The sequence below is a fragment of the Protopterus annectens genome, chromosome 7.part0 (genome assembly GCF_019279795.1).
Source record: "Protopterus annectens isolate FY-2018-M chromosome 7.part0, PAN1.0, whole genome shotgun sequence".
Classification (NCBI taxonomy): Eukaryota; Metazoa; Chordata; order Ceratodontiformes; family Protopteridae; genus Protopterus; species Protopterus annectens.
Window position 1 is genome coordinate 1,675,843,205 of NC_056739.1, and position 14,861 is coordinate 1,675,858,065.

Genomic DNA, 14,861 nt, shown 5'->3' on the forward strand with positions numbered 1-14,861 from the left:
GTTGAAGTCAATCATTTTGTCCTTATACTGTGGTATCATTCTGGGCGAAGGCAGGATGCTACTCACGGCTAGGGTGATCATACCTGCCTGGGTCACATGATCCAAGAGCTCTTCCATGTCTCTTTTCATGTAGTCCAGGGAGGTACATCTCAAGTCATTTACTCCAGCATGGACAATGACAGAGTCGTATTTGTACTTGTTGTGGAGTGATTTGAGTGCATGCTTTATGTGGCGGATCTTGGCACCCGACAGACAGCTGACTGTAATTTTCTCCTTGTTCAGCCTGGTGAGTGGGACATCAGTGTGCCTGACTATAGAGTCACCTATGACTAAAGTGTTGGGTACACTGTCTTGCCTTAGGGGCTGTTGTTGGGTGGCACACTGGTGTTGTGAGCTATGTGTCACTTTGGTTGTGACTGTTGTTTGTTTGCATTTCGGCTTCGGAGGTCCTTGTTGCTTGGGCAGGTTAATGTTAAGGGCCTCCGCATATGTGGGTTTAGTGTTGCTATGTGTGGGAGTTGATGGTGTGGGTTTTGAAGGGCTATGAGTTGCTAGAGGTGTAATGCAGGTGTTAGCCTTCTCCTCTTGACTGTCTAGCACAGTCTTGACCGGAGAGAGCTTTGCTTCCAGTTTGGCTATATAAATGCATCTCTTGCAGGTTGTAGTGTTGGCTGGTAGGAGGAGAGGATTGTCTGTGTACATGAGGCAGTTGCCACATTGCCCCAGTATGCCCAGATTCACCAGGTGGACAGGAGAAACCACCGGAAGCTGACCCTTGGACATGCCTGTTTAGGTGCTTTTTTGTAAGGTTTAAGAGCTGTTTTCCCTTACCTTTGCAAGGTACTTTGCAATTGCACGCTGTTTAGTGCCTATGATTAATTTCTCCTTATTGACAAGGAGAGCTGAGTGCTTGTATCAGGTTCAGGCTTCCTAGTGCTCTACAGCAGGTTCTAGAGCAAGTGCTAGTCACAGGGGTTCAGATTTTAGTGCTACTACTGAGAAACCAGCTAGTTTTAAGGGAAAATTTGAAGAGCAGATTTTCTGGCACCTGGAATAGTTTAACTGTAGCCTCGTAGTGCTTCACAATGTGAAAAATGTGCGAACACACACATTTTTAAGCCAGAAAGTTGAAAGGGATAGAAATCAGCCCAAAAAGGCTAATAAAATTACAATTTCAGAGCTGGAAACCACTCCTCTAGCGTTAGATAGGCAGTACAATGCTCACCAGTCCCACTGGTAGGCAGTAGGACTTCCCTCTGCCACAGCAAGGTCTGGATAGCTCTGAGCACAGAAAATAAAGTCCTGAGACAAGCAAGGACTGGGATATGGACTGGCTAGAAAAGGTGGGAGACGAGCAAACAAGATAGTATATATATATTTTTTGTTGAAACAGGCTAAACAATGCAATAATACAGTAAATAAACACAGAAAAGTCTAACACACTTGTAGTCCTAAACAGTAAATGTAATTAAAATTCTACAAAATTAGCAATTTAAAACTTTTTAAATAAAGCAAGGCAAGTGCACAACTGAAAAACGATTTAAGTGGCAGTAATACAGCAGAATAAGTAGCTAGTCTACATATACAGAGAAGTCTATTATATACAGAAAAGCAGCTAAAACGCACAAACCCTTCGGATGCAGTGCAACCTAGAGTACTTGAGTTGTAGCAATATTAAGGCAATTACAGTTATAATAAATGCTCTAAAATACACTCTATATTTCCAAAATGTTTGAGAAGCACAGTCAGAACATAAGGAAATTCAGGCAATTTTTTTTTTTTGAAAGGGAAAAAGGAGAAACAGAAGGCCTTATCAAATGGTCTCTCTATTAGGTAGAATGAGCTAATGACACTAGACTGGGAGGAGTGTCCCAGATCAGATTTACAGTAGGGGCGGGCAACTGCAGAGCCACCAAGTATAACACAAGACACCAACAGGCAGGGTGGGTGGGGACACTAAAGCTATTAGCCTACAAAACACTAGAGAAAGCCACAAAATGAAAGTTATTTGTAAAGATGCAGAATGCTTTAACTGCAAACAAATCAGTTACCCGTGCAGATTTCAATAAAAGTGCTGTATATAAATTGCTAGAACAATAAACTGTATAAATAATCGAAAAAAACAGGATACTTATATATCTCAGCTAAGAGTTGGGAGTCCACACCTCTCATCCACTCTGCTCAGTGTATATAGACAGAAACTCTCTCAAAGTTAGGGCTTAAATACCAGAAGAACAACTTTTTTTTTTTTTACAAAAACACAAAAGAACCCGCCCCCATTAGCCTGCAGCTATTAGCCTACAAAGCACTAGAGAAAGCCACAAAATGAAAGTTATTTGTAAAGATACAGAATGCTTTAACTGCAAACAAATCAGTTACCCTTCCAGATTTCAATAAAAGTGCTGTATATAAATTGCTAGAACAATAAACTGTATAAATAATCGAAAAAAAACAGGATACTTATATATCTCAGCTAAGAGTTGGGAGTCCACACCTCTCATCCACTCTGCTCAGTGTATGTCACCACTTCGAATCTTGGGATAAAGAGGGCCTTGTTTACTGTTGAGAGATCCAGGATAGGTATCCACTTGCCCCTTTCCTGGCATCAAGAAGATTTTCAAATATATCCCTGAATTATCTTTCCTTTTAGACACTTTTGTATGTCCCTGGCCTAGCATTTCTTTTAGCAGTGGTGGAGCCAGGGTCACTTCATCTTCTGGCACTGTAAGGATAACCCCTGAAGTTGAACTGTTTTGTACTGTTTAACACTCACTGGTCTAGGTACATACTTTCCCGCTGCTTACATGCAATCCTACAATCTCTCTTAACCTGAAGGAGGAAGAGGGTCAGGATTTGGGGTTTGGGAGGGGTGGGGTGGGATTTCTGGGAGTACAGACAGAAGTAGCCAGGCTGAGTCATGGCTGTCCCCTGTGAGAGTCATGGCCCTAAGGGTCCCCACATTTTTTTGTGATTTAGCTTACTACTGCTTCCTGTAACCTGGACTTCTTACCCCTTACTTTGCTGTTTTTTTCATACTTAAGAGTACAGAGGCAAAGACTTAGCAGGGTAATTTCTGCTGAATTTAGGTACATAACTCTCAAATTCTTTGCTATAGAATTCTGAACAAAGCCAGAAATAATAGGGGTGCAAAAAGCCCAAAAAAGGTACACATTTTAAATAGTGTTCTTATAACCTTTAAACATTTGCAAGAATAACAGGTTTTGCATTAACATGCATTCTCTGAAGGATACAAAGTCTGAAACTCTTATTTGCCACTATTTCGCGATTGCACTAGGAACATACCAATAATACGAGGCAGAAATTTGGATATTCTGTGACATTCTGGACAGCTGAGAATTATATTTATATGCCTGAGAGTAAAAGGGCCGTATGGCTGATTGTAGTGTCTTGCTCTTCTCCTCCAGTCTTTTTAAGAACCTTCAGCAGGGGGTATGAAAATGAGCTCATTTATCATGGATACATTGAGGACCTCTTTCTTCACATAGTCTATCAGGAGTTGTAACTTCAGCCAGGCATGTTTACAAAGACCTGATCCAGCGGCTGCTGCAGTACAAGATGCATACACTGCATCATAGCCATAATTTTTGGAGTGCCCGGCAACCTGAACAGAAATATCACACAAATGAAGAATATCCTATCTCAAAGCCTGGTCAATTATCCCCCTCAACCATATGCCTCTTGTTCAGCTGAGACAATAAGTTTCATCTCATAAGACCTTTCAGTTTCAGAATACATGTTATTGAGCAAGCTTCATTTAGCCCTGGTTCCCTAAATGCATCCAAGCTAAGTTGCTATAATAATTCTTGTTTTTCCAATTTTAGGGACACAGGCCACCCCTTTCATAATGTTCAACATGACCTATTATTTTAAATAAGAATTGAAAGATGATGTCAACATAATGCCAGCCACCCCAGGTGAGAACGAATCTTCAAGTTCATCAGAGGTAACTCTTCGTCATAGTGAAAGAATAAGGAATCAAATTTCTACTCAGTCTAATAGTACCAGGAGGGATAATAACCAGCCCTCAAATTTTCAGAATGGCCAAGCTGTTGTTTTTTAATTATAACTTTACATTAATATGTTCATATCTGCTATAGATCCTAAAATTCTTTTTTGGATTTAGTATTTTATTTGGTGTAGGGAACTTTTAAGTGGGGTGGAACATTATGATATACTGTGATATTTTAAATGAAGAAAATAATCTTTTGTATATATTTTTAATGATAATTTGAATGCCCATGTCAGCTGATTAAGTCATGTGATTTTTAGGTATTCAATGGATCATGTGTCTTTTACTTTTTGTCTGAAGAAATATTTGTATTTTCCTTTACGAAAGCGCTTACAATTAAAATCAGTTACTTTTGCATTTTTGGTGTTGTCCTAGCCAGTGCTTTTGTTCAATAGGAGATAAAGTCAACTTTTTGAGAACAAAGTTGAGATCCCAAGGAAGAGATGGAATTTGCTTTCAAGAGGGTCTCAAATGCAACACTCCTTCCATAAACTGTATGGACAACAAAAAGAGATGAAAGAGGGGGATTCATGGACAGACATGTTGAGATGGCCACAAGATGCATACTGATGGATGCATAAGAAAAGCCACTGTTGAGTAGCTCACACAAATATTTCAAAACCAGAGGGGTAAACACCATACATGTCCTTCTGATATCAGTTAGACACCAACTAGAAAACCTCTTCCACTAGTAAATATAAGATTTTCTAGTTGCAGGTTTTCTTGCCTCTCTCAATACCCACTGCACATTCTCAGTAGCAACTGCTCTAAGTAGGGGTGCATCATTCACTCCTCACACTGGGTGAGCATATGCAAAGTATGAGGAAGCTTGTGACAAATGCCCTCGACCAATTCTGTTAAAAGGGAGAACCAACTTTTCTGGGGGAAAAGGGGGAGCACCACAGTGATGTTTGGCAATTTCTTCCAAATCTTCAGAAGTACCTTGGGTATCGGAGGAAAGGGTAGAAATGCTTAAAGGAGCACTCCTGTCCAAGGGAATGAGAATGCGTCTATCCTCCAAGCATGGCTACAAGGATGTCTTAAACAGAATGTTTTCCAACTGTCTGTTTTGAAAAGATGCAAACAGATCTATTCAAAGTGTTTCCCACATCTGGACCAAATCCAGGCAGATCTCTGCCCAAGTTTCCACTCATGAGGGACTGTTACGGATTTTCTCAGTTTATCTGCCAGGTTCAGGCACCTAGACAGCGAGACATTTCCCTGTGGTACATCTGACTGGGAGCACATGGCTGAAGTGACATTCAGCTGCAGAGAAATATGGCTCCTTGCAAATTCCTTGTGGGCATAGAGAAGCACACACTGCCATGCTCACAGCTTTAACAACCAAATGCATGGTGGCAGAAGAAAAATGAGTGCTGTGCTCAGTGTACAGTACATACTTATGTAACTACAACATGTAGAAGTGCGCTACAGTATGGACGAAATCCTGCAGGCTACTGTAGTCACATTTATGCTCCAGTATGTGTTTTAGGTAATGTTCTCTAGACACTGTGAAGGGGGTAGTGTTCCACACACTCCAATTATAAAGGCATTACCCATTGTGCACTGCATTTTTACTGCTACTGACATGCCCCCTGGCCAGCCTGCTGCTGATGCCTGCCATATTGCCTGCTGTCTCATGTTCCCTTAAGGACCATGGACATTGTTTTCCCACTGTGCATTTGGCTAATAAAGTTGTGGGCATGGCAACATATTCTTTTCTTTGCCCACAGGGAATTTGCAAACAGCCATATTTCTCTGCAGCTGAATGTCACTTCAGCCATGTGTCCCCAGTGTAATGCACCACAGGGAAATGTCTCACTGCGCTATGGACAGGACATATTATTCCCAGAAAATTAAAGCTCTTTTAGAGAATGATGATGAGTATGAATCCATTACAATTACACAAATGGAAAATATTAAAACTTGAGTAAGGCTTATTCTATGTGCAATGTAGGAGGCTTGCTCAATAACTGAAGAGCTTTTTAATTATTTGAATGTTATGCATCCTCTCAGCCCCATTTTTAAATGTTTACCCGATGTGCACAAAGATTGTCTTGACCCACTAATGAGCCCCACTGTACCTGGAGCTAGATGGATAACAGAACCAGCATCTATATATGTTGAGAGCAACCTAAAGGGCTTACTTGGGTTAGCACTAGCTGTACTGAAGGATTCACAACATTTCCTTAGAGATTTAGGGCTGTATAAAAGGGACAGTAACCATGGTGGTTGTTTGACTATGGTGACGATGGATATAAAAAAAACTATAAATGTAATACTGAATATTTATGGTTTAGAGGCATTGGAAACGTTTCTTAGCAATAAAAGTGAGTATGGCCGTAGAAAGATAGAATTCTTATGCACCTTGATGAAATGCATCCTTGAGAACAATATTTTCTTGTTTGAAGTTGATTTATACCTGCAGAAATGTGGTGTGGCCATGGGCACCCCATGTGTCAACACCTATGCTAATATGGTGTTGGCACAATGGAAGAGTGCTATGTGTTTGGCAATAACCCGTTCCATAGATGTACTCATTTCTAAAAACAGTTCTTGGACGATGTCTTTATTTTATGGTGAGGGAGTCTTGAACAGTTGAATGCTTTTGTTGCACATTTAGAAACTACTACTGATTTTTTACATTTCACAATGCAACATGGTACTGAAAGCATTGATTTTCTTGACATTAGGTTGAAACAGGACACTGCGTCTGGGGAAATACACACTGCCCTTTATTGGAAGGAGTGATGGAAGAATAGTATTCTGCATAGATCCAGTATGCACCCTGGGCATGTTCATAGTAATATCCTTATGGGACAATTTCTTACAGAATCCAGACTTCATACCCAAGGGGAAGAGTTTATTAAAGCAGCTGAAACTATGGGGAACAATTTTTTGAGGAGAGGGTACAAACAAGGTGAAGTGACTGCTGCACAGAGACAAGTTCAGGATTTAAGAGAGGACACAGGGAAACCGTATTTATATAGGGGGGATCATATGGAAGAGTTTTCACACAGAGAGGATGGTAAAGATCTTAGAATGGTCCTTACATACTCAAGTGACATTGAGGGGATCTGCAATGTGATTAGGAACAACTGGAAGATTCTGATGTCAGATGAGGAGATGAAAGGCATTGTAGGGGAGGTACCTCGCTTCGCCTTTAGAAACAACCGTAACCTTCAGCAGCTTCTATGTGATAAAAATGGGAACTGTCACTCTGTAGTTTCACAAAGAAAAGGCACCCACCCATGTCGCAGATGTACTTGTAAATTTATTTATAAAGGACATGTATTTTTACATACACAGCAGAAGAAAGAACATTACTTTGATGGGTATGCAGAGAGTACCAGTAGGAACATAGTGTATATGGCTACCTGTGAACTCTGTGACTCCTTTGATGTGGGTAAAACCACGAGACAACTAAAGGAGAGGGTGTCCAAAAATTTGAGTGATATTAGGCAGAAGGATGTAAAAAAACCCTTTTTAAGCATATTAAAGAGAATGAACGACGTTCCTTTTATTTTAGGGTAATACAGAGTATAAGTAATAATAAGAGAGGGGGAGATGTTAATAATGGGTTCAGGTGCCTAGACAGCGAGACATTTCCCTATGGTACATTTGACCGGGGGCACATGGCTGAAGTGACATTCAGCTGCAGGGAAATATGGCTCTTTGCAAATTCCCTGTGGGCAAAGAGAAGCACATACTACCATGCTCACAGCTTTAATAACCAAATGCATGGTGGCAGAAGAAGTAATCAGTGCTGTGCTCAGTGTACAGTACATACTTATGTAACTGCAACATGTAGAAGTGTGCTGTGCTACAGCATAGAAGAAATCTTGCAGGCTACTGTAGTCACATTTATGCTCCAGTATTTGTTTTAGGTAATGTTCTCTATACACTGTTTAGGGGGTAGTGGTCCACACACTCCAATTATAAAGGCACTGCCCATTGTACACTGCTACCCCTCCCCCCTTATCTGCCTGTCTTATAACAAGTTCGGGGTCATCCTGTAGATCTTTCAGTGCCACCCTCTCCTCCTGAGTAACATTACAAAAATGACATCCAGATTCTCTATGCAAAGTGGAGATGTCTCTCTCACATACATTTATAAAAGTGTCTAAAACAGCTTTGTACTGAGGTACAAACACACTAGGTTTTCGGAACATGGAAAGTTCAGTATCCACAGAGTTTTCATACATATTCTTTAACATTATTTCCCTGCTAAACAATCTAAGGCTTAGTGGAACATCCTCTATTTTTGATTTAACAGCCGGAACAAACTGTAAACCTTTACTCAAATCTTTAAACATTTGTTTCAGTCAAGTTAAAACTTGATATGTTAAAAATTAATGTCTCTTCACAGACTGATGTTAGCGTTTGACTCTTTTCTCTTCCGAGGGATGTCTCCCCCCTCTTTCTCCTTCGGCTCAGAGACCTCATCTCTTTCCCCTTCCATACTTCCCTCACATGGAGGGATAATGAAGGAAAAAACATTTTAGAAACAGTATTAGAAAAAGTAGCTGCCTTAGGTCTCACTCCAGCACCTGACTCTCCAGTATATTCATTCTGTTGCCGTTCTTTTGCAGTGGTATCTACCACTGTCCTAGTCTCTCTGTGTGAGCTTTTCCAGAGTGAGTCTGAACCTCGCTATGCAACTCAGTTTGTAAGTTGTTTTCTATTTGTTCATTCACCCGTGCAAATGTTTGTCTCCTCACCCCTTCAAGTACAAGCTTTTTCCATGCAAATACTTCCCCTTTGCAAAAATCAGCAGTCCCTTTGTAATTTTCTCAACTTTCGTTTTTCTATCTTATCAAAAACAGACACTTTTGGATATATGTCATTAATTTTGTCAACATAAAAATCAGTAGTAAAAGTACCATCCATTTCCTGTTGCTTCCGCTCAATGTAATCAATCAACTCTTGTTCCCTTGGTTCAAAATACTTAAGCAGAAGTTTCATATACCCAACACTTGTTTCTAGGTTAAGCTTCTGCCATTCCTTCAGTAGATCTGGATGCACTCGGCCCTGTGTCGGCATAACCAAAATCCGTAGGCCTCTGGGAACAATCCTGTGGTGAAGGCATGCCTCCAAATGCAGGTGTTGCCACTGAAGTCTCTAAGTCAAACAAGCTGTTCTCAAGGTCTGTGGTGCTGTGTATAACTATTTTCTTGTTGGGGGTGTGGGTATGCTACAGATAAGAGGTGTGCTTATGTGCTTTGCTGGTGTAATGATACTATGTTCCACTTGGGGCATGATTATCAGTGCATGTGGATTACATACTGAGGCTCAGATGTTTGTAGCTCTGAAGCAGCACCATAAAACTTGAGAGAAGACACATATTACAGTACAACGTCTTTGTCACCTTTTAAAACTATCTTTTAAAGTCATCAGACAAGACTTCCTACCATCCTGATTAAGGATCAAGAAAAAACATGTTATTGCTAACAATCTGTATATTTGCATTTTCTTTTGTTAAAAACAGGCAGTATACAGAAAGTAAATGATATGTGGGCACTTACTGTATAGTAACAGATTTCATATCCTGAGTTCCTCTGCCATAAATATTACCAGATTCATCTTTGATAGCTGCAAAGGGGTCTGTGTTCCAAAACTCCTATGAGGACAGAACAGTAAAGTAAGTGCTCATGCTCTATGGAAATAATTGATAATAAACTAGGCAAAAAGGTAATTGGAGCACTATAGCTTACTGTTCCATATTCATGCAGTATTTCAAAGCATTTCCTACAGTGACATCATAAAGACGTTAGAAAGAGAAAGACTCACCATTACTACCTTTCTGACATTTGTTCAATATTTCAGCAACATGTTTATTGCTTATCAAGTCTACTGATCAAAATCACACTTGACAAAGCAGAACTGATGGATGAAATTATGCAAGTACTGCGAAAATTTATAATGAATTAAGTGAATCAAAAGAAATGCTCCCTTCTATGATTTCTTGCCTGTACTAGTTAGTAAAGATGCTGGGGTACATTCCCCACAGGGAAGTGTGAAGAGCTTCCTTTGAAGAAAACAACATTTTCAGATAAATGTTTTCAATGGGTTACATGCCAATGTCCTACTGATTAGAGCTAATATATTAAATTATGGATAATATGCCATTCATCACTTAAAATGCAGTTAAAGAAGTAATAATTAAGATGGGTCCTCCAGCCCGCGTTCAGTTAAAATCATAATCCACTTCACGTAACCTGACTGTAAGGAGTTATCTTATGTTACTGATGACCCTCAATCTAATATATAAGGCCATGTTACTAACGATTCTCAATCAAACAAGGCCATAGTTGCTTTCCTGTCCGCACCATATGCAGTAAGAACAAGAGTGAGCTTAAACAAAGTGTCACGTTAGTCCACAGAGTGAAATTCTAATAAAACATAACACCTATAGGGAATTTAAAATATTATACCTGATGAAAATTCCAGAAAACATAAACTACTTAAAACTTTAAGGTATTTGTTGAGAAACTTTTTTGGGGGGGATCTCTTGTGGCATCCAGAAATAAAAATGTAACATGTCACTCAGAATTAGTAATAATGAAGTATAACAAAGATAATTAAGTTTAATTACTTTAAGAATTTCCTAATTCAAAGATCCAAGGACAGGTCACATTAACCTTATTATACACAAGTAAGGCTGGATTTATGAAATATGAGAAATTGTGCACATTATATCATTACTTCTTCACATACACACATCTTGAAGATTATCTTATTTTGGCATTTAACTGCTGTTCTGGCCCACCCCTGATGGTGCTTTTGCAACAAATGTTTCGGTCACCTATTAGGTGACTGCTAGCAATATTAAAACAAGAAGGTTTAGTCAGAATTCCAAAAAAAGAAGTCAGTCATGCATATGAGAATATGGAGGATGAGTTATGCAAATACACTGACTACAGGTGTGCAGGCAGTGGGGTAATTGCTGCAGGAATCCACAATATGACTTGGAAGGAGAACTTTCTCAATAACAATACATTCGCAGAGCTATGGATATGTCTTGACTGAGCTGTGGCCATTGCAATAAGGCGAGTTATAAAAGACAGTACCCCACTTGCTCTAATCTGTTTTTATTTTACTTTATTTTATTGTGCATTAAGTGGCATACTCAAGGAAGTGTACAAACAAATGCTTTTGTGGAAGGATAAAAGAACTTTGTAAGCCTAACCAGTCAAAGTAGAACTATGTAAAAGGCAAAAAATGTGGCATGTTTCTATACAAACACTTCCTCATAGCTAAGTGCAATTATGATGTACACCAACATACCACGAGTTCACTTTTTTCAATATAATAAAACACATTAAACACCTATATAATAATACAAAAAGAAGTTATGTACTCACCATAACGTTCTGAGTTGTTGCTCTTCATTTGTCTTCAACCTGTGGATTACCAGATCTGGCACGGATCCGACTCGGCTGCATATCCAGCATCTAATCCGAGCTCCAAGTTCCTACCCTACCCATAATGCCCCTGTCTCCTTCCTCCCTTCAGATAGTACAGTTGTGTACACTTACCATAAATGTAGATGTTCGACTGTATTCACTGCTGCAGTCATCACACTTGGGTTATCCTGCCAGGGGTAGCCCTCAGTCGGCCTGAATACCAGAGGTTTAGTATTTCTGTGTCGGTTGCTGCTGCTCCAGGACTGACATCAGGTCGTCAGTGGTATAAAATCAGGTAGCCAACACCATTACATCAGTTTTTCTTGCCCCAACTGTCAGCAGCCCCCAAATACGGAGCTAGGTTATGGTGGAAGAATACCACCAGTAGAAAGTAAATACCAAAAATTCCCTGTAAGGAGAGTGGAAGAGAGAGAGAGAGAGAGAGAGAAGGGAGGATGGGGCGTGGGAAACCAGGACTGCAAAGGTGAATACACTCGAACATCTACATTTAGGTAAGTGTACACAACTGTACTATGTTCTTCTTGTTTCACTGTTGCAGTCACACTTGGGTTGATTCCTAAAACTGAAGAAAAGGGAGGAGGCAGTCAACAGGACTGGGGGCTGGCTAGGATGCCCTGCAAGACTGCAGTGGCAAAGCCTGCCCTGGATTTGGAGAAGCTAGGCAGGTGATAATACTTAGTGAAGGTATGAACAGAAGTCCATGTTGCAGCTTCCAGGATGTCCCTGGTGGGGACTCCTCTGAGAAAAGCTGTAGAAGGGGAGGATGCCCTGGTGGAATGCATCCTGACCCCCTTTGGAGGTGGTTTCCCCGTGCTGTTTGTAGCAGAAATAGATGCAGTGTGCTATCCATTTGGACATTGTTTGTTTGGATATGGCCTTGCCCTCTACCCCTGCTGCAAAGCTGATCAGCAATTGGTCAGTTTTTCTAAAAGATTTAGTCCTATCCAGATAGAATCTGAGCTGTCTGTGCACATCTAGAGAGTGCAGAATCCTTCCCCCTTGTTTTTTGGACTAGGGAAAAAGGTGGGCAAATGAATGGATTGGTTTAGAGCCACAGTGGACACCACTTTAGGCATGAAGGAAGGGTTAGTCCTGAAGAAGACCCTGTCAGCATGGAAAATGATGAAGGGCTCTACAGCCATGAGTGCTTATAGCTCAGAAACTCTTCTAGCTGAAGTGATGGCCAGAAGCAAGACTGTTTTCCAAGAGAGGAATTTTAACTCTGCTGAAGCTGCAGGTTCAAAGGGGGGTATGGTGAGCTTTTCCAACACAAAGTTAAGGTCCCAAGCTGGGGTGGAAGCACTCTTGGGTGGCCTTAAGTTATCAGCCCTTCTTAGGAACCGTTTGATGAGAGGGTGTGAGAAGAGAGGTGGCTCTGTGCTGTAATGAGCAGAGAGGGCAGAGGCATGAATTTTAACAGAAGAGAAGGACAGACCACTGTGCAGTAGGTCTGCTAGGTAATCCAGGATGAGAGGTAGGGACAGCTGTGCTGCTTCAGCTCCCTTAGCCTGGATCCATGTGCAAAACCTTTTCCACTTGTCAGCATAAGATTTTCTAGTGCTGGGGTGTCTGGACTCACATATAACATCTATGACTTATTTGCTTAGGCTGGCAGCTTGAGGAGAGATCAGAGAATAAGCCAGGCTGCCAGGCTGAGGGTCTGCAAATGGGGATGCATGAATTCTCCTTCCTTCTGGGTCAAAAGTGTTGGGATCTGAGGTAGGTGCCATGGTGGTAGAGGTGACAGGCTGCACAGCAGTAGGTACCGGTGCTGGCATGGCCAGTCTGGAGCAATCAAGACTGTCCTGGGTTTTTCCTCCCTTATTTTGACAAGTACCCTTGACATGAGTGGTAGAGGGGGAAATGCATAGACCAAGAATTTTACCCATGGGAAGGATAGAGCATCCACTTTCCAGGCCTTGCTGTGAGGCTCCACAGTGCAGAATATGCTGAGTTTGACGATTGGCGTGGGAGGCGAACAGGTCCACCTTCGGGGTGCCCCATTTCTGGGTTAGAAGGGTGAAGGTTCTGTGGTCTAGCTGCCACTCATGTGGGTCTAGTAAGTTTATGCTTAAGTTGTCTGCCAGAGAGTTTAGGGAGCCTGGCAGGAATTGTGCTAGCAGGTGAATTTGCATGGCTGAGGCCATGTGCCAAAGGGTCATGGCAAGGATGCAGAGGGGATAAGTGTGAGTCCCTCCCTGCTTGTTGATATACCACATCACTGTGGTGTTGTCTGTTTTGATCAGTAGAGGCCCCGGGGAAAGTAGGGGTCTGAAAGCTGTCAAGGCGTGCTGAACAGCTAGCAGCTCTTTTTGGTTGATGTACAGGTGTATTTGATTTGGGCTCCAATGGCCCTGAATGCACCTGCCATCCAGGTGTGCACCCCAGGCATAGTCTGATGCATCTGTGGTGAGGGTCTGGGCAGCATGGGATTGTGAGAATGGAAGTCCCTTGTTGTGGTTGCATCCTGCTGCCCACCAAAGAAAATCTTTCCTTAGACAGGGTATCATTGGCATGATAGTTTCCAGGTCTTGAGAGTGTTAACTCCAAAGGCTTTTTCGGTACCATTGTAGTTTCCTCATATGCAGTCTGGCATATGGAAAGAGTAGAATGCAGGAGGCCATGAACCCTAGAGCTTGCAGGATTTTCCTTGCGAATAACTGGGTTCTGGTGGCTAGTTGCGAGAAGTAGCCTATCAGGTAGGCTTGTTTTTCTGGAGTAAGGAATGCCATCTGGGATGCTGTGTCCAGGCTTGCTCCCAGGAATACAATTTTTTTGTGTGGGGACTAGTTTTGATTTCTTCATTGAAAGTATACCCCAGGGAGGTCAGTAGGTCCTTTACAAAGGTCAGGTGCTGTAACAGCTTTTCCTGACTGTCTGTCTGAATCAGGCAATCGTCTAAGTAAGGTAAATTTGAATATTTCTTTGTCTGCAAAAACCAATGGCTGGAGCCAGGCATTCTGTGAAAACTCTGGAAGCAGTGGATAAGCCAAAGGGAAGCAGAGGAAACTGAAAGTGCAAAGATTCTTCCCTGAACCGTAGATATTTCCTGCAAGATTCCCTGATTGGGATGTGTAGGTAGGCCTCTTTTAGGTCTAGGGTGGTGAAGAAGCTGCTTGAGGGTGAGCATTTTGAATTTTGGTATCACTAGAAAGGTGTTTAGAATGGATAGATCTAGGATAGGGTGCCAGGTGCCCTCTTTGCTGGGTACCAGGAAAAGTCTGGAACAGAAAACTTGGCCTATCTGGTCTGCAGGAACATGGTGAACTTCCCTCATGGAGAGCAGGGAACGGACATGCTTTTTGGCCTCTGCCCACTAGTTTGGAGGAAAATCTGGGAATCCTTTGGGGTTGGCAGGGTGTGGAAATAAAATTTGTATCCCTGGGAAATTATGTTGAGGACCC

General features: G+C 41.5%; 1 protein-coding gene across 1 annotated transcript in view; it reads right to left on the reverse strand.

Moving 5' to 3' along the window:
* Nucleotides 1–14,861, reverse strand: part of ACY1 (aminoacylase 1) — a 1,669,107-nt gene that overhangs the window by 1,051,984 nt on the left and 602,262 nt on the right. The window contains exon 8 of the mRNA XM_044078190.1: nt 9,556–9,650. Within this exon, the coding sequence (XP_043934125.1) occupies nt 9,556–9,650 (95 nt within the window). The remainder of the gene's footprint in view (nt 1–9,555; nt 9,651–14,861) is intronic.